Source organism: Mchenga conophoros, linkage group LG15 (assembly GCF_057382185.1).
Source record: "Mchenga conophoros isolate Kocher_MC1m ecotype Shallow Benthic linkage group LG15, M_conophoros_male_GT1.1, whole genome shotgun sequence".
Taxonomy (NCBI): domain Eukaryota; kingdom Metazoa; phylum Chordata; class Actinopteri; order Cichliformes; family Cichlidae; genus Mchenga; species Mchenga conophoros.
Window position 1 is genome coordinate 23,578,156 of NC_140540.1, and position 20,366 is coordinate 23,598,521.

General features: G+C 39.1%; 1 protein-coding gene across 5 annotated transcripts in view; it reads right to left on the reverse strand.

Annotated features, from left to right (window-relative positions):
• The window catches only part of myt1la (myelin transcription factor 1-like, a), a 92,657-nt gene that overhangs the window by 48,435 nt on the left and 23,856 nt on the right, over positions 1–20,366 (reverse strand). For all 5 annotated transcript variants that reach the window (XM_085248061.1, XM_085248059.1, XM_085248063.1 and 2 more), the window contains exons 4-5: positions 20,152–20,185; positions 11,931–11,993 (exon numbers count right to left, since the gene is read on the reverse strand). In XM_085248061.1, the coding sequence (XP_085104187.1) occupies positions 11,931–11,993; positions 20,152–20,185 (97 nt within the window). The remainder of the gene's footprint in view (positions 1–11,930; positions 11,994–20,151; positions 20,186–20,366) is intronic.

The following is a 20,366-nucleotide window of genomic DNA, read 5'->3' on the forward strand; positions in this document are numbered from 1 at the left end:
TACAGTAGGCATGAACACATCCGCACAGTATTTAGGAAAAGCTATTATCACAAAAAGTTATTATACTGTCGATAACAAGTGAGCGCAAACAAAAACATTCAAAAAAAGTAGAAAACAATTTTAATAAAATGTTTAGTGTTTGTTAGTAAGGTGAACAGCACGAGGAGTCTTCAGGTGAATGTTTTAACACACTGAGCAACATACCAACATTTACTTCGTTCCAAGACCTTTTCAAAGGATATAGTATTAAAATATATATATAAATATATGCTGTTAAAAACGTATTGCCATCTCACTCATTTTACCAAATCTTCCCCACATGTCACATTACAGTGTGAAGTCAGATTTTCCCTGAAAACTGTTTCTTTTTAGCTCAAACAAGCAGAGAAACCAAGAGTGTGATGTGTGCAGACATTGTGAGGGTCATGAGTGTGAATGGCTTTGTGTGCACCAGGTTCAAAGGTCAAAGAGCTGTGACTCCCACTGCTGTGTGCTCATGTGTTAAGACACTGGAGTGGATTTCCTCTCGCTGAGGCCCAGAATCTGCTGCGAGAAAAAAAAAACCCAAACAAAGCTTATTCAAGCGGGGCCTCAATTACGCAAATCCCATAATAGTCATTAACTGTTGGGAAAATTCTGCTTTAATTGCTCCAAAACAGTGAGCACAATTATACACGGCTTTAATGTGGATTTTAGGAAATCAATTAGTCCATTTCCATATGAAAGAGTTTATTTTATGTTTGGAGGGCGAGATGGAGGAGGTGGCTGTGTCTTTCTGACAAAAACCGCTGCGTGTTTTTTGCACAAACCTGCACAAAAGACTTTCTTCTTTTAATTTCACCGGCTCAACAACAATGTAGGAAAGTGCCTATTGGCGTTGGTCTATATTACTGAACTCACTGCTAAATCATTGCCCATGAAGAAACCGTCCCAGGAATTTTCTGAGATCATTCTGAAACCTTCCTAAAGCAGTAAAGTGCAAGCAGCTCATTAAGAGAGTTTCTTAACCTAGAAAGAACACATCTGTAGTGTTCCTGTGATCCCTCTGCATTTTCCAAAGGGATGATTTGAAGCCTAGAATTTAGGTTTTGTTGCTACCGAAGCCAAAAAATCCCAGTTTGAGAAATGAGGGATCGTGCGTGGGTGATGCAAACAAGCAGCAACTGCTACAACAACAAAAATCTACCCCTCCTTAAACATATTTATCTCCCTAATGATAAAAATAACAACAATAAATGTGACATTTCATATCTTCCTCCTCTACTTGGCGGTTCCCTTTAGAGTTCACCACAGACCCCTAAAGAAAGCGGCAACCCAGCCACAGCGGGCAACAAGCCGCTTCCCAAGCCGGGATAAATGGTGAGGGTCAGGTAGGGAAGGGCAGCTGAGCAACATGCGAATCACAAAGAAAGAATCAAAGAATGACGCTAAATATGTGTAACATTTATTATATTCAGGCAAAGTATCTAAAACAGTTTTTAATTTTTAACCTTTCTTGATTGAAATGGTTCAAAACCCAGGTGCTAGGCTTTTCACTGTACTGTCAAAAAATAGGTATAGTAAAAGTCCATTTTTGGCCCTACAGATACAAACACACAAACTCTGTAGGGCTAAATATTGGCCCTCAAGTTACTATATGAACCTTTTTTGAGGGTCAAGTAACTAAATATGTACTCTATGTAGTAAAAGGTACATAGATCCTAGATTTTAGAGTGATACATTTAAAGACATGCATGAACAAATTATAAGTTATATAAGTTTAATTCTATTTTAGTCTTGTACATTGGCAGCAAGGTGCAGAATTGAGATCTTTTTCAGCAAATAGGCTTCAGGTTCAGCTCGTTCCGTTCTTCTTCTTGTTTCCCCCCCACAGTCAAATGACATGCATGTTAGGGTAAGTGGCGACAGTAAGACTAAAACATTGCAGCACAAATGGCAATTTTAAGTGTGTGAATAATAATAATAATAATAATAATAATAATAATAATAATAATGGGTACACCCCTACCACCGCCAAGAATGTCAGATTTTGAAGTTTTGGGGGTTTTTTTAATATCATTTTTTGTACCATAATATTAAGGTTGTACAAAATCTGTCACCACAGGTACACAACAAGGGTACAAAAAAGTACTTATGAGAAGTCATACTTTAAATGGATAAGTAACACAGTGATGATATTACAGATGTACTGACTATACGTTCTGCTTCCAGGTCTCTTAGGTCATCCTCCCACCAACATTTCTCAGTCCTCATCTCTCCAAAGTGGCCATGCTTTCTCTGTGCTTGCCCCCAGGCTCTGCAATAGTCTGCATACAGTCCACATAAAGTCCAGTCCAGGTGTTAAAAATGCTAAATTAGGTCTTAAAAGCCATCTATTTTTACTTAGTTCATGTTACTCTGTTAAGTTACTGGACTCTGTTTACATTTAACTTACATTTAGTAAGTTACACTGTTAAAAAACAAAAAAAACAAATACTTGTAATTTTCTTCTAACAAAGGTTTTCCTAAATGGTACAATTAAATGTGTGGTTAAAATGTATAGAAGAATAGATAAATAAATGAAATACTGTAAATTTCTTTATCTTAAAACAGTTCACTGAACTGTAGTTTTAAAGATTTCTTTTACTTTACACTTAGTTACATATAACGATTCTTTTTTTTTCTTTTTGCTTTGAAATGCACATAAACTACTGTTCAGAAAAGAAAAGAAAGAAACTTACCGGGACATATTTGTACCGATTTTGTTTTATAGTGTATTCCTTTATTTACGCTATTTGCCACCATGTTTTTGTGGCTTTTACATTTTGTGGTTGTCATGTTTCTCTTGTCGTTTCTTTCAAAGTCTTTAGCACTAGCTATTCGGTGCTGTCACTATCTATTCTGTATGCTTCTTTTGTACAATCAGCTGGAAAGCATTTTGGGTTAACTCCTGCTGTTTTGCAAAACAGCTACACAAATAAAAGTGACTTTGTTTGACTTGACTACATATATTTTGTTTCTCAAGCAGGAGTAAGTAGCTTCCTATTATCTTATAATCTGAAGAACAAGAAGTAAATCTGTTATGCTAAAAGAAACATTCAGAAGTGACCAAATGAGTGTACAAAATTGCTGAAAATAGACCTGAGTGACATCAATCATCTGATTAAAGCAGATAAAATCCATAAATGGTGTAGTGACACACATTTGTAGCTTGCAAAACTCTTAGCACATTGTAGTGCGTCTGTCTGCTACACTTCCTAGCTGAATGAAAATACGAGGCCAAGAGTCAGTCAGACAGTTTTTGAAGGAATCAGCCTCATTAGGCGATAATGAGCTCATTTTATCACAAGCAGTCTATTAAAAAATGGGTTTGTTTACTTCTTTGCTTTTCTGTCTCTTTTCATCTGGCAACATGAATAAAGACATTTGAAACAGTCCCACATGCAAACACTGTTTTCTACCAAATTGAGTCAGAGTCATGCTAGTTCTGAAACATCTCACCAGTAGTATGCTTATTAGCATTAACACAACAGATGCAGTCTGTCTCTGCTGGCACAGGTTTCTGATGCACTGACCTCAGACCAGTGTACATAACCTTAACCCAATGCTCTCCAATCTGCGGTCTGTTTATATGAGCTGCCAGAACGGTCTGAAACTCAAACTCTGACGGTGGAAAAACAAAACAGGCAGCTGAATCTGAATCTCCTGCTGTAGCTTCAGCCAATTTTTCCTCTCAAAAAGCTGACAAAGAGGGAAAATCTGTAGAGGTAGGTGTGTACCATCAGCCTGTCCTTAAAAGCACCATGAAAATGCCAAATCCAATCTTTCTGAAAGTACACAAGAACGTGACCTGTCCCTTTTTCCTTTTGTTACATTCAGGGAAACTTTGAATAAATGTTTCAACAATACATGTTTTAAAGCATCCTCTGCCGTAACTGATGTTCAACAGTGAAGCCTGAGCTTGACTTTGTATTGGCCTTATCCAAAGTTACCCAGATAAATGATGTTTCTAATTTCAGAGATATTGTGGAAATGCAACAAAACAGTCTTACATATTTGTTTAATATGTGTATTGAAGGACATACCTGGTCAGAAACGACACCAAGGTTCCTCACAGTTTTACTGAAGGTAATGTTATCCAGAGCAAGCATCTTGTTAGACACCATATTTCTAAGATTTTTAGGACCGAGTACAATAACCTCAGTTTTATCTGAATTTAGAAGCAGGAAATTAAGGGTCATCCAGGTCTTTATGTCTTTAAGCCATTCCTGCAGTTTAACTAATTGGTTTGTGTTATCTGGCTTCATGGACAGATAGAGTTGGGTGTCATCTGCAAAGCAATGAAAATGTATAATGTTATAATGCTATTAGCTAAGGGATCCATTCGCATGAATAAAATGGAGTCTATTGGATAGATATGATGCAAACCACTAAACCACTAATAAAGCATGCTCTAATCACTGTAATAAAATATTATTGTCAACAGCATAAAACACTGAACTCAGGGCTTTTAGGACTGTTCATGAAATGTGATGAATTCTGAATCAACTGCCGTCAGTTGGCTGTTGTATGACTGCTGATTTTTTTTAGATAGATGTCTGTAGATTGGTCTACAATTAAATAAGATGCCTGAGTCATGTGACAGCTTTTCAAGTAATGGTTTAATTACCATCATTTTAAAAGTTAATATAGCTTAATATACAGATGAATCTATGTCTAGTCTGCAAGAAATTATGTATAAAATTGCATCATTATATTTCATTATATATAATCACTGATTTGGGAAATAAAAGGCATCTATTATTTTATTCTTTATTTACTAAATGCTTTGCATAAATATTTCAACAACATTGGATTTTTTTTAAAACTCAGATTTGAGTGTAGAAGGAGAACAGAGCGAGCACAGTGATTAAAAGCTGCTCATTCACCACAAACCACTGCAGTGAATATTCCTTCAAGATGACACGCGCACACATGCAAACACGCTTCTCCTCAAATGATCCCTTCGTCTTTTACCTTATAGGCTGTCAGGCTGCCAACTTTCCTTCCTGCCTGTGCATGTGTGCAAGTGTGACCTCGGCCACCTTGCTGTCTCCCGCCAATTAAAATTCCAGTGGTAATTAAAGCAGATCAGAAACGAGGGAACACTGCAGACAAGGGCGAGAGACTACGCATGGTAATTACGGGGAGGAAAAGAGAGCGAGAGAGAGAGGGAACAAGAGAGGGTGGGTTTACACACTACATTTTTTCTTCATTCTAAACTGGTGTGCTGCAGTCTTGAAGCATTATGATTGAATACATACTGTGGGCTGAATCACTTAATAATTTATTGGTTATCTATATGAGGATCTGGATCTTGGTGCAGTTTAGAATATCCAACATCAGATATTGTTTTTATAAAATAAAGAATGCAACGCAACAGCGAACTCTACACAGTGTTGCATGACAGCTTATCCATTACTGTGTCTAAGTGGACACTCTGTGTGTTTTTTGGACAGCCAGAGTCCATTACTGCCTCTGTGACACAAACTGCAGTCCATTTATGTGGCTATGAGGACAAGTGGAGGTGCCTAACAAAGACACCCACATATTTATCATCATTTCTATGAGGACTTCTGTAGATTATCAATTGTTTACAGGGCATTATTTTTCTGTATGGAAAGGAACAGTGTATTCTGGTCTCTTAAAGTTACACCTGATATTCCTTTTTGTCTCAGTGTCTTTTTAATGGCCAGCAGGTGGCGATTTGCAAATAGAGGTAACATTGTGTAGCAGTCTGTGAGAAAAAATTGATAGTTTGCTCTTGATTATGTATTTAATTAAACACCTTTCTGAGGAGTTTATGTCTCAATCTCTAGTTTAATGTCTTATTAAATTCCTCATGTTATTCACTGTCTAAGTTTCTGCCCTATTTAAAGTCAAATAGACATTAAAGGGTTCGCTTTAGGATTTAACTCTCATGCCATCGAGTTGCTATAGCAAATGAACATGCAGTGTTGTTTTCGAAGCAGTAAAATAAAATGCCAATGGCCAAAAAGCTCAGAATGGGAAGACTCAAACAAAAGCTGGAGTGCTTTATATTGTCTGTGTGTGACAACTAGCAGTTGTCTTTAAGCACACCTTGAATTTACACATTTTTATATCTACATCACGATCAATGACTAGATGGCTGAAAATTCAAAATATTTTCCATTATTCGATTTAGAGAGTATTCTCATTCAGCTCTTAAACCTCTGATCCACCAAAGTAATGCAGGTACACAGTCTTGAAATGGATTCATGCAAAACTGGCCAATAAAACGCTGAATCTGTCAAAATCAATTCATCAATAAATAACAGATGGATCCAACAAGATTCTGCTTGCCATAATTTTCTTCAAACTAAACCTGCTGGTTCCCGAGGCACCAAGGGAGAACTGGGCTCCAACCAGCATTGACACCAAGTGTTGGTGTGAAACAAGTACAAGAGTCACTTTTTTTTCCACTGAGGACACCTGTGAGGGATTTACTGTCTCTACATGAACACGCTGACTTACCAAAGTAACAAAGAGAGTCCGTTTATTTCAGTTTACCCTGCAGTCAGTCTATCTGAGCTTAAAGCATCAGCGTTAGCTTCAGTTTAATCGTACATATTAACACCTGTCAGCAAAATCAGAAATCATTATAACATGACTGCGGTTCATTTATTATTAAACATTGCTAAGGTGAGACTAACAGTTATATATTTTCCCCATTAAGAGGATAAATTATTGTTTATTAAAATCAGCTTTCCATTTGCTATTACTTATGTTAATAAACCGGCAGCTGTGTGATAATTATATCCAAGCATGTGTGGGATTAGTGCCCTCAGCTCTGGTGCCAGAGGTGACAGAGGAGATCTATAAGAGACTGGGTGGTGACAGTGATACAAGGAGCTGGTGGGGGGGAGGTGGTGTGGGCGACACAATGTTCACATCGTATACTAGCAGTTGCCATGGGAGACAGGCTGCATCCCTCCTGGTCCTCATACTGCAGCATCCGCACAGTGCTGTCGCCATGGTGACATCCTCCAGAGAGAAAGCGAGAGAGGTAAAGAGAGAGAGAAAGAGAGGTAGGGGAAGGAGGGAGAATCAGAAGCATGGAGAAAGGGAGAGAGACAGTGACTCTGAACCTGACTGTCTCCTCCCCAAACTCATTCAGCAGCACTGAAAGCACTAACTGCGTCTCTGCCTCAAGGAGTTATTGATCCCAGTAGAACAATAGGGAGAAATAGGGAGAAATTGTGAATGGATCCTCAAAGCAGGAGGTTGGGTTTGGGGAATAAGACGAGACAAAGGGATAAAGCTTACTGCCAACAAATCCCATATAAACACACAAAATCTTCCACATGGGAAACTCAAACTGCACATAAACAGCACACTAATGTAACACATTGTGGTATGTAGTATTCTCTAGAGTGATATACACTCCAGGGTTTCTCATGCACACTGTACTTGGACAGGTTGCTTAGGGTTTGTTTGTTTTTTGTCAGCCACCAAAGTAAAATTTGCAATTCATTTGTATTTTTATCTGTTATGACGACTGAAGGATTGGTGGACAATACCATTATTCTTATTTTGAAATTCAGTCCCTCACGAATCAGCAACCTGTCTTGCACAAGAACACCACTCACTTTTTCACATTCAATGTAATTCGGCTGTCTCAAGTCCCATTTTATGCCCACCATCTTGAACTGCAGCTGGAAACAGCAGCCCTTGTTCTTTTGAGATGCGCTGTGAGCTGGAGGTCCACTCAAACCAAAACCTGAAGCAGCTGGAGAGCTGCTGCCACTGCTTTGTAACTAAGCAAGGCTGCAAAGCAGAACAAGGACTGCCATCGCCTACTGCAGTCCAGCACTGTACTGGAGTCTGTCCATGAGATAAGAAAATTATATATAATATTATTGACTGATTTAAATAATAAAATGTTGGTTCTTTTCTTATTGCTACTGCCAAAAAAATCCAATCTAATTTTCTTGACAGAACATAGTAGACTGTATACAAAGATGGCCAAATCCTCTGGATCTGCAAAGTCAAGACAATATAGCAGTACCACAAGCTGCAGTTTTTCCAGTGGCTAATAGGGGGTGAGGTTTCTGGTTCCAAATAAAAGGCAGACCTTTGGTAAATGAAGCTTATGCTCACATGGTTTAAGGTTTGAGTAAAAAGAAAATGATGACAATGGGAATATTATCTCATTTTCTAACTAAAAAGACGGTTGTTTTGTACATTGCAATCCCATTTAGAGTCAAATTAACAATAAAGCATAAAACATGACTGCCACTTCTGCCCCGACTTCACTTTTCAGACCCAGAAACTACATGCAGCCTTTATTTGCAGCGCATGTCACACACTCAGGATCATCACAAAAAAGAGTGCAATGTTATTGAACAGTCTTTAATTACATAGAGAAAAAAACGGTGAAATAAAATAAATAAATAAATAAATAAATATTTTCCCTTTCACTGAACTACCTGAATCACTGTGCTGAACTACCAGCAAGCAACAGCAAAACAGAGTTAATCTAGTTTAAATGCATCGACATCGCAACTCCTTAAGCCTGAATAAACACTTTGAGTAACAGTAAAACCAGAGTAATGAAAAAGGATGTAAGGGCAATACTACAGCAAATCCCATCTTTGTCGTCTCACCAACATGAAACCGTTAATAAACAGGTGTGCATTTCCTATATTGACACTCTTTCCCCCCCGTTTGACTCTTTCTTCGCCCAACACTGAAATTCCCGAGCTTCCTCTGTGCCCTTCGCTGCGCCATCCGTCTGCCCTGCCAGCGATTCACCATCATGCCCTCCTCATTATCTCTTTGTTACCACGGGCTTTATCGAAATGCTGTCCTTAGCTGTGCACCCTCTGCATGCCGCCCTCCCCCACGCACACACAGACCAACCACCTACACTTAAAAAAGATATTTTATGCTTATTTTGGACATACTCCAATGAAATCCAAGTGCTTGGATTTCATAATAAATTTCTCTCTCTCTATATATATATAATATGTATATAATCTCTATATATACATTTATTATGAATACACACACACACACACATACATATATGTATATATGTATATCTATATCTATATATATATATTCTCATATTCAGATTTCAAATAGATCTTCTTTGAGGGAAAACCTCTGTGAAATATATATCAAAGACTTGCTTTGATATATATTTCACCTGGTTTTTATAATTCATACGTGTTCTACCAGGATTTGTGCAGAAAAAGTTTGGTGGTTTCATGTTGTTTCACTTCTATGTTTGTGCATACATAACTTCCTCAGGTTTGTTTTTTGTCTTTTTTTGGCAAGAAAAAAAGTTTTTAATGCTTTTTTTAAATTTTAGAGCTCCTCTAATTATGTTGGTAATTCACTATTTCCAGAGGTGATAGAGATCTGAGGCACAAACCATCTGTCCTACAGCCCGAGTGATGTGACCTGAGGACTTCGCAGCGCCACACTCCACCAGATTGGGTTTTTTTTTCTATCTGCAGCCTCGTGACAGAGGGACGAATTTACTGAGATGAAGGCTGTGACCTGCCGATCGAGGAGGTCTGAAACCGTGACATGAGCCCATTTAATGTTGGTAGGATTCGTTTTCTCAGCTGCTGAGTGAGACGTTTGAAGCCTGTGAGCCACCGCCAAGAAAAGTCTGCAACTTTTTTGTTATTCTTTTTCACTTTTCTCTCCATTTTATCTGTTCAAATCCTGTATTGTCATATTTCACAATATACACAATTTGTATCCATTATTTTACTTAAGTACATGAATACAGAAAGAAAGAAGGGGCAACGGCATAGAAACAGAAAGATACAAAGAAGGCAACAACCATGTCTTACAACTTCAAACATCGCCAATAAAAATCCATCCCAAAGATCTGCTGAGGTTTTCAATACCATTATGATCTCTTGCCAACATGTTTTTTTTAATATAATATCATTTCTAACGTAGCTTCTATGTTTGAGGAGGAAGTGTCTTTCCTTAGTCATAGGGTCAACGATTCCAACTGATCGAGAAAGTGGCCAAGATTGACTGGAATGTATAAATATTCCTGCTTTGCATTTCGAGCATATGTCGCTGGACATCAAGTGTAAGCAAGCCCAATCTTGTCTGATCTCAGATGGGAGACCATTGGGAAATACCAGGAGCTATAAGGTTGGGGGCAGCTAGAGCAGGTCAGCTACTAATCAGAAAATTGGTGGTTCAATCCCTGGCAAGATACTAAACCCCAATTTTCCCCCCATGTGTGTGAATGAGGCATGTTGTATCCAAGTGCTCAAGTAGAGCAGAACAGCATCATGTAAAAACTAGTCTATTTACTATGAAGTTTAGAGGGAGAAAAAATAAAATGTAATACATAGTTACAATGTATCTACGTTCCTTTTGCCAAATAATCGTCGGATTATTAAACGCATCATTTTTAAATTGGTTGAATATTTTATAAAACACAGCTGCCTAATGCACCATCTCAGGAGAATCCAAAAAATTCCCTCACTGGGTTCTTGTCCATGATAAATTGGCCTTTGGTAATACAGTCTGTCAGTGGTAGATATGTCCAAAAATTCTCTGTCTTCGCCAAGCCATATTTCTGAAACATGTCAGTGAAAGACAGGATCACTCCATCCAAATGAAGGTCTGTTAATTTGAGCTATTGTTTCCAATGCAATCAATTTTACCCTGATCGTTACGGCAGGATTGTGCCATAGCGGCGCACAAGACTGCAATGCCACAGCCCACACATCTGTATGTGTACATTTACCCAAATAGCTCCAGAATGAGCCAGTACTGTCCATTAGTAACTGGGTCATGTGATAGACCATGCAGAAATCTTCAATTGTGATCTAGCTTAAGATTTCCAGTGACATTTTAAAAGAATCCTGAACAGGAATGCTAATGATGGCGGATGTGACACAACCTAAGAGTCAATCAACACCCAAAATAGAAAACATTCACGTGTAATGAACCTCTTTACTTTTGCACCTCAGATGATTAGAATATACTGATAATTTGTCCAACACAAAGAGAAAAATCCACAGTTTTGTTTAAGAAACTTACTCTCTGTCAATCTAAAAAATTACCTTGAGTTTTATGTGGACCAAAAACAACTTCTTGATGAGCTTTACTGGCAAAAGCAAGCAGTCAAAAAGTTGTCAAAAAAATTACCATTAGATGTTCCCTTCTTGGTCTCTCAGCTGCTGCTAAATTGATCTTAGTTTCTTAGTAAACTAGTGCATTTACGATTTCACTTTAAGCTCCTGTTGATGGCTCACTAGTAAGCCTCTTCTCTCAGCTACATGACCTTGTAATACCATACAATTCGGTATGTCGTATACAATTCACAGGCTGAGGTGTTTTATCTGTCTCAGCGGTCTTTGAAGTCGAGGCTCCGGGGCTCTGAAACGGAGGAAACCAGCTGGTGGCGTCATTAACATCTCCTAAACCCCTATTTAAAATGGACTGTTGAAAATTTATGCAAGTATTTCCCTGACTATATTCAATTTTCCACTTTATTTCAGGTCATATCCTTCTTTAAATTGTCTTTTAGCTTACAACTGTTCATGTCATCAGTTTAATTTTATTTGAATACTCAGTTTAAAGGACCTTGTAACAGATTATTTGCTGTCCAGTGCTTAAATAAAGATGATTAGTTCCACAAGTGTCGGCAGGACCGAGCCGATGACGTGTGCTGATTAGGACGATATCCCAACCTTTCATATATACAGGACATATTTTAGAGCTCCCTCAGACCTCAGCTGCACTGGCTTCATTTAAAGCAGCTTCATATCTCAGGCACAAGGAAAATAAAGACCAGCGCCAGCTCAAAGACACTGACATGACAATATATTACAACACCTAACATTATTCTAAGAGTATCTAAGAGCGTCATTTACACTGTAGAAAATATGTCGAGCATCTCATACCTGCGGTGTCTGGCGTACTTCCCGCTGACATGACCGCTGCCATCACAGCCGGGGGTGGGACAGCTGAGAAGGAAACACACATGGTCAGAAAGAAACAAGCAGCACATCATCTGTCCTTCAGCAAGTCTGGATTTTATTTTTCCTGTACCGCACGCAGACCATCTCAATCCAGCACGCAAAATATAATGATATCTGAGGTTCATCCAGGGCTGCACGTTCAGCCTATTTATATCTATCATTCATGCCCTGCTGCAGTTTTTTATAGCTTGTATAGCTTCTTAAGACTTTCGCTTACATGTGTTTTTCTGACTTTTTACATTCTCCAAGTATTTCTGTTCTCCTGTGGTGGAGGCAAAATTTAAATTCTTGTCTGCACCTTCAGACCCAAGATATGAAGGATCATAGCGAAGTTTTATCATTTGAGAATGGTTGCTCTACAACAAAGAAGTGAAAAAATAAAGGAAAGCAACAACCCGACCAGCGCTGGGAAAAAATGACATTAAATACAGAGAGAGAAAGATTTTAACCCTTTAAGACCTACCATAGAACCCAGAGCTCATCTTTAAATTTTTACATGCTGTAGTGCCATTTTTGGGAGTACTTCAAGTTGCTATATCAATACAACCATTATATCCCAAATTCATTCAAGTCCATAGTACCTACATGAATGGCAAAAAAGTGCAATAAACTAAAAAAAAAAAAAATCATTTTGGGTTTTTTTTTTACACATATTTCTATTTTAGAGAATTTTTAGAGAGATATCCCTCAAAACTGTAAATGCCAAAAAGTTTCACAGGAAATTTATTTTGAGTGTCTTCATAGTTTTATTTTTGAGATACACCAATTTTTATGTACTGCGGGAAAAACAAAACAAAACAAAAATATTATAATCCAAACTTGCAAAAAACACAGGCATAAACTCAAACATGAATTTTAAAAGCACCAGCATAACTTCGTAAATGCCCCATAGGAAAAAGAAATACATTTTCCACAAAATTACGTCACTGCCGGTTATCATGCTTGCTCTGCAGTGGCCACCACCACAGCTGAGATTTTACACTTGAATTTCGAGGGATAGGAAACCAGAATTCAGTTGAATGAAATCTGCAATATACTGACATCTAGTGGTGAGATTTCCAACACTCCACCTTTAAAATTATTCAGCTTTGTGTTGCCACCAGAGATGGGCAGTAACGCGTTACTTGTGACGCGTTACTGTAATCTGATTACTTTTTTCAAGTAACGAGTAAAATAAGGGATTACTATTGCAAAAACGGTAATTAGATTACCGTTACTTTCCCGTAGGAACGCTGCGTTACTGCGTTACTAAAACCTGATTTTTTGCGAGAATGTCTCACGACAGTGACGTAAGCGAGTGCGCCGTTAGTGACAACAGCTGTGTGCAGATCAACAATGGATCACATATCGAGTGCAGGAGAGAGTATGAGCGTGCAGCGTTTAAAGCGTGGAAGTACTGACCTTACTTTGAGTTTGATTCCATAAAAAGTGACAAAAACATTAGCGTCCATTGTGCGTGGGAAGAAAACTTCTTTTTACAGCGAAAAAAAACCCTAAACTTCCAAGCAAGCTCCGAGTGCGCCATGACGTAATGGGAAATTCACAGAGAAAGTCGCGGATTCTTCAACTGACCGCGGCACACCTGCACCAGGGTAAACCTCCGCCTATGCCAGTCCTGCTTTACAGGTGAAAATAGAGCAACAGCACCGCTGAGTCTTTGACTTTATTGATTTTCTGCTGTGTTTTACTTGCATCTATTTGAAAGAGTGAGTGTAAACACAAAAAATATTTTATTTTATGTGCTGGAATGTGCAGAAAATAGCTTTAAATGTTAAACTAATTTATTGAAGTCAGAGAATGTTGCATATAATTAAATTTTTGCTTGATGCATAAAGTTAAAAGATTAAAACTGATAAAACAAGTTAAAAAAAGAGACTTTTCCATTTGATTACATTTTGTATGATGGATTATGCAGAAAAAGTAGAATTGGGCTGAAAGATCTATCGCTTTATCACCTATTCAGGTTGTAAATCGTGTTTTTAAAAAGTAACTAAGTAATTAATTACTTTTGAAAATAAGTAATCAGTAAAGTAATGGGATTACTTTTTGGGGGAAGTAATCAGTAATTAGTTACTGATTACTTTTTTCAAGTAACTTGACCAACACTGGTTGCCACCAGTTACTTTGTCCAAGTCAAGATGATCCTCTGGAAAAAAAAAAAATGCTGCATAATCCTGTTTATACCATCATCTCTGAACTCCACAGGAGGTGGCTTCTTCTAAAATTATTTGAGATTGTACAGCAATATCCCATTTTTCACGTGTTGGGGCCTCTAGTTCTAAAAGGTAAATGCTGCAGGAGAGAGAGTAACTTTGAAAAAAGCAGCCCAACTGGGAAGAAATGTGAATTACCACAAAGTCAAAATTTATACAGATTTAAAGTGAATAACGTGGACATTAGCACAGAGAAAAGGTAAAAATGGAAAACTACTCACAACCGTGTGAAGCTGGTGTAAACTCAGCATTAGTAACATCCCACATTTGTCCACATTTAGCTTGTTGTGATCTGGACTGTCTTATCTGTGATTTTTTTTTTCACCATTGGACTCCATTGTAGTTCCTCTAAATTCAAGGCCACTGCTTTTCATTGGATTATTCTTACAGTCGGCAATCAGACAGACAACAGCGCTTCAACTCAGCCTCCTCATTCATTTCTAATCCACAGGGGCACCAATACAAAAGGCTTCAGCCAAAAACTGCAAGGATAACAGTTTTTTTTTTTCCTTCAGCACATATGATGACCTTTTCCAGCAAAACTGTGCAGTGCTGGCCAATCAAATACAAGCAATTGTACATAAAAGCATAATTCACTTACTAGGCCCCGAAAAACTGACTGAAATACTGACGACAAACAAATGTTTAAATTTTATTATCACCTTACATCCTGCTCATCAAAGAGGTTAAATTTTTTATATAGCACCAAATCACAATAACGGTTGCCTCAAGGCGTTTTATACTGTAAGATAAGGACCGTACAATAATACAGAGAAAACCCCAACAACCAGAGGACAGTAACAGGAAGAAACTGGCAGAGCCAGGCTCAGGGAGGAGAAGCCACCTGCCGCAACCAGTTGTGGTTGAGGCCAGAGATAATAATAACTGATAATTAAATGCAGATTGGTGTATAAACATATAGTGACTGAAAAAGAAACAGTGCATCATGGGAATCCCCCACAGCCTAGGCCTATTGCAGCATACTTGAACTAAGGGAGAATTCAGGGTCACCTGATCTAGCCCTAACTGCTTTATCAAAAAGTAAAGTTTTAAGCCCAATCTTAAAAGTAGAGATAGTGTCTGTCTCCCAAGAGAGGTTACAACAAAAGATTTGGAAACTGAAATTTCACTAGCAGATCAAAAATCAGTTTATGCTCATTGCTTGCACGGATTAATAAATTTTAACTGGTTATCGCAAACAAGTGTAACTTCTACCCAATATCATAAAGACATATTTATGACCTAATAACAGTTGTACTGAGATGCTTCACAGAAAGATTCTGGAAAGATTTCAGCATGGCATATGAGAAAATTATCTCAAAGGAAATTCCACTAGAACCAAAGCTGTTTCTACAGAGCTGTTTCTACCGAGTTTCTACCTCAGTTGTTTAAGAACCCAAAAGATAAAAGATAATATTTTTGGAAAAGTAACTCATAGATCTAATCATGTGGAGTGGGCTTTTTGTTTTCTCAGTGTGGATTTTTTTGTCCTGAATAGATCGTTATTTGGTTTCGATATTTTTTCCATTGTAACAGCAGAAAATAAGGAAAACCATAATAGGTCTATTTTGAAATTTCATGCTTAGGGACCCACAGCACCTAATGGTCTGTTGTGATACAGAAAAACTTCACAGACTCAGACCTGTCTGCCGAAAAACGAGCTTATTTAGAAGGTCCCACCAGAAGGATCCATCCATCCTCTTAACAACTAACGCGGTTCACACCAACAAAATTTTGAATCACCAGTTAACTTAACACACGCGTCTTTGGAGTGTTGTAGAAAACCAGAGTAGCTGGTGAGAATCCACGGGCACAGAGAAACAGGCAAACTCCATGCAGCCAGCATGGTGGATTCAGACCCTGTTACTATGATGCAACAGTGCTAACCACTGGACCACTCCTCCCACTGAAAGAAAAGAAAGTGCCCTATCTAAATTAACAGTATCACTTTCAGTTTCATCTTCTTGTAACCACTGCCAGTGTGGCTGCTGTCTTTGTTTTATTGCTTCATGGATATCCCGTTCAGACCGCAGGCACGCGTGCACCTGCGATTTCAGTATGGACCTCATGTGCAGTGTGCAGAAAATTTTGCGAGACTTGGCTCCGTGCAATATTGTCCTCTTTGCCAAAATGAAATTCAAATTTAAGGGATCCAGCGGACATGACAGAAACGCGAGTGTTTGGGTCAGAGAGCAGCCTTTGACAGAGCGATGTAAAGTTGTTAGTCATGCTGGAAGCAAAGCAGCGCAGCAAGAGGAGATGATGTTTTTGTCCCAGGGATTTAGCTTGTTTGTCTTCTCATTACATGAAAAAAACCCACACACAAGCATGCACTGTTTGCAGATTACTTTGCACGTGCATCTCTACTTGTTCCCTTTATGATTATCAGTCTTCCCTTGCAGCATCATAAAACCCTGTGAAGCACTGGCTGTTGGACAAAACCTTAAAAATCACATCTGTGATCCAATTTTGATTTCCTGGATTATGTTTTGCATCTTTCTTTTTTTTTTTATCAGCATTTGTTCTGGTTCATTAAGACAGATGTGGAACATTTTCATCTGTCAGCCGCAGCTTTAACAGTTCTTATCTCTTTATGTATTTATTAATTAATTTTTTTATTTCTGCATCACAGCTGTAGATTTCTCCCGAGCTCTGAGTCACGCTTTCAAACCTCTTTGCAGTGAAGACACGCAGACCGTTCAGCCAAATCACGCTGCCTGCCTTCAGGGACTCCACACCCAGCACGACCTCTGACCCCGCACTGCAGAGCTCCACCCACCCTTCCACCCACCCAACATCACCTGATCTATATGCTTTGCAACCTCGGGCTAAAATGAGAGCTGCTCGAAAATAGAGGTGAGGCTCACGAGCGCAGGGAGGCAGAGGAGGTGGAGAACAGAGGGGAGGAGGTTAAAGAGGAGGAAGAAGAGTAGGACTGCAGGTAGGTAAATGAGAGGAATTGGAACAAGGAGTGGAAGTAAAAGAGAGGGAAAATGAGAAGTAGGAAGACAAAAAGAGAGTGACGGAGAGGTGAAGAAGAAGGAAAAAACAGCCAAATGGAGGAGGAATGGCAGGAGAAAGAGGAGAGGAGGAGAAGGAGATGGTTTGTTCAAGGTGAGGCAGCTCATCAACCGGTGTGGGAACTGAGACTGATAGCACTGCATTATTGATCCCACCACAGCTTTGTGTGTGTGTGTGTGTGTGTGTGTGTGTGTGTGTGTGTGTGTGTGTGTGTGTGTGTGTGTGTGTGTGTGGTTAGAGCCAAACATACACGGTAAAACTTTTTTTTTTACAATGCATCAGTGCGACCTTAACCTTAACGAGCCCGAGTTTGAAATTACAAAATGTTGTTTCTCTTGTGCGGTGAGATATTTCCACTTGTTTCCACAGCAGCTGAATATACCTTTGACTTCAGCATTATTCTCCCGGTCACAGTGTAATAATCAGTCTTACTGATGTCAGCACAGTGACATACAGTACTATTGAAATGAGTTTCAAGTCGCTCTCATCTGAAGAGCATTTTTAGATTCATTGTGAGATTGAATGGCTTGCTGTGTGCTAACCCTCCCTGAGTTAAAGTTTAGACACAGTCATGTGACGCAATACAATGGCTTTCTTTAAATCTGCACCCTCTGATCTTCTGTTTCTCTGATTATTGTTTGCAATTATTCAAATCCACTGATTGAAGTTGATTGAAAACGACTGATTACCAACAGCAGGGCTGCATTAATAAAGAAAGAAGTATCCCATTCCCACTCCTATCATCTATCAGTATGTCTCAGATAGGTGGACACACAAACAGAAAAATGTTCACCCAATCTGTTTTTTTTCCACCAAACATCCAGTCATGCATTATAATATCAAATAAAGGGGACCCATTATACTAGCGCCATACTTTTCTTGGAGTATGCATGATTAATATTTAAAAACTATTCTTCTTTATCTTGTAGTTGTACTTTACGTATCCTGTCCGTTCAGTCAGCTCATCTCCTCAATCCAATTCATTCTTCTTCTGTTTGGCCAGCTCTTCTCAAGGGAGCTGCTCGTCCACAGAGCTCCCGGCACACAGTATTTGAGCTGATGTTAAAGGCAGAGGAGGTTCAGAGCTCTGCAGTTGTTCAGTCACCAGAGCATTCTGTGCAGGTTGGCACTCCCCAATCCTGCCACTTTGCAGCTGAGTTGCCACAGCACTTCCACTTGCTAATAACATCAAAATCAGTTGATCATGAAACATCGAGGTGGCGTCCTGTTAAAGCACCACGCTCGACTACAACGACACATTCTTTCACCAGTTGTTTAAGGCAGACTGTGGCTGGGTTCTTGATTTTATACCTGTGTGGCAATGCAGCTGAAAACACCGGAATAAGAGGTGTGACATTGCCTATTTAAACTTCAGTTAAGCTTCATCATTCTGAGATTAGAATAGGAGCGTGATCTGAGTTAATGCAGAAAAAGCTAACAAAGCTAATAAATTTGCATAAGAAACTGATCTGACACATCAGGTCAGGGTCATGTGACTTGATGCACCCTTTGTCCTCTTCCCCAAAGGAAATCCAAATCACATCGTGGGAGCACATGTTCTTGGCTCAGAAATGGACTGCAAAAGGAGTCAACCTTGAAGGGCTAGATTACAATCAGGTATGATTTTTGCTTTCTTCCTTTTGTTTTCTGCAGCCAGAAACATATCAGGCACACCGGGATTTAGACGAGAGTTTGTCCCCACAGTGTGCTCATCAAATGTTGACATTTCCTGGGTACAAGCTGAAATTGCAGCCCAATGGTTACACCAGAAGAGAGTTCAAGGGGGCCACCAAAACACCATCCGCAGGGAACTGTAAATGTCCACCATTAGCTGTACTCATTAGTCATCCCAGAAATTACTGCAGCTAAAGTTAAAATTCATCGCTGTGGTGCAGCATTAGCTGCAGCTCTGATTCCCACTGAGCTGACAGATGTGATGTATTTATTTAGCAATTTAAATTAAGTCATGGTAGAATTTTCATTTCACTCCCCCCCCCCCCCAATCTGCCGCATCACACCGCAATGACAAATTTATTTGTACATGTTTATCCCCGAAGATTAGTCAGATTAGTCAACGACTGTGATGAAAAAATAAAACTGACGAACACATTTAAGCGATTGGTCATGATGTTCTTATAATATTTTGCAGTATTTACTCTGTGAATCATTTCCACGATTTACTGCTGACTTTGTCCTGTCCGTGTCTGGCCCTCACCAGCACCCATCAGATTTAAATTCAGGGTGAATCACGCCGAGTTTTCTGCTCCTTCGCTCCGGGCTCACGCGGCACAGGCAGGACATGTTGTTTACAGTAAAGCGCTGACCTGGATCAAACTGGGTTCGACCATAATCTGCTGCACACACCAATATTTGTCAGTTTTACTAAATGAGATTAAGTGAAGCAGAAACCTGCCCTTCTCGCACACACACACATTTACACACACGCACACACACACACAGGTAGCAGTGGTATTCAGCAGTCACTGTCAGGAGCTACTGCTGATTCTCTCTAGTCAGTCATCAAAATTTAATGAATTACTGGCTGCATTTAATTTAAATTAGCTGTTCGTGTAATACACAGCGTTGGACAAATTAACACGCGACCGACGGTATTTATTTATCGCCTTCGAGCTCAGCTCAGGCTCAAAAATCTGATGTACTGCATCAGGCCGATTCCTGTATTTCACAGGCTGGACCCCAGCAGCAGACGTGGTGGGCCTGAGAATAAGAACTGCAAGATGATGGATAGAAATGACATATAACTGATTATACAGGAAAAGTCTCTCAGTAATATTTTCTTTGATGAATGCTAGCTGCTGCCTCAATACAAAGCCAAAATGCAATAAAAAAAGAAGAAAAAAAAGAGCAGTACAGTGATGGATGCACGAGATCAGCAGAGGTTTACCTACCTGAATAACTCCTGTGTTACTGCTTCCACGGCGGCTGCAGACAGGGACACAACAACAAAGATTAATGTTAATGCTTTCAACAGTCACGAGCTAACAATAATAAACACATCCACTGTAATTGTGCTTCAGATGATCCCACTGTAGTTAGCATGAAGTGGAGGCAGAAATACAACCTGTAAAATATGTTAAAATTTCCCCATTTACTAACTGGACAT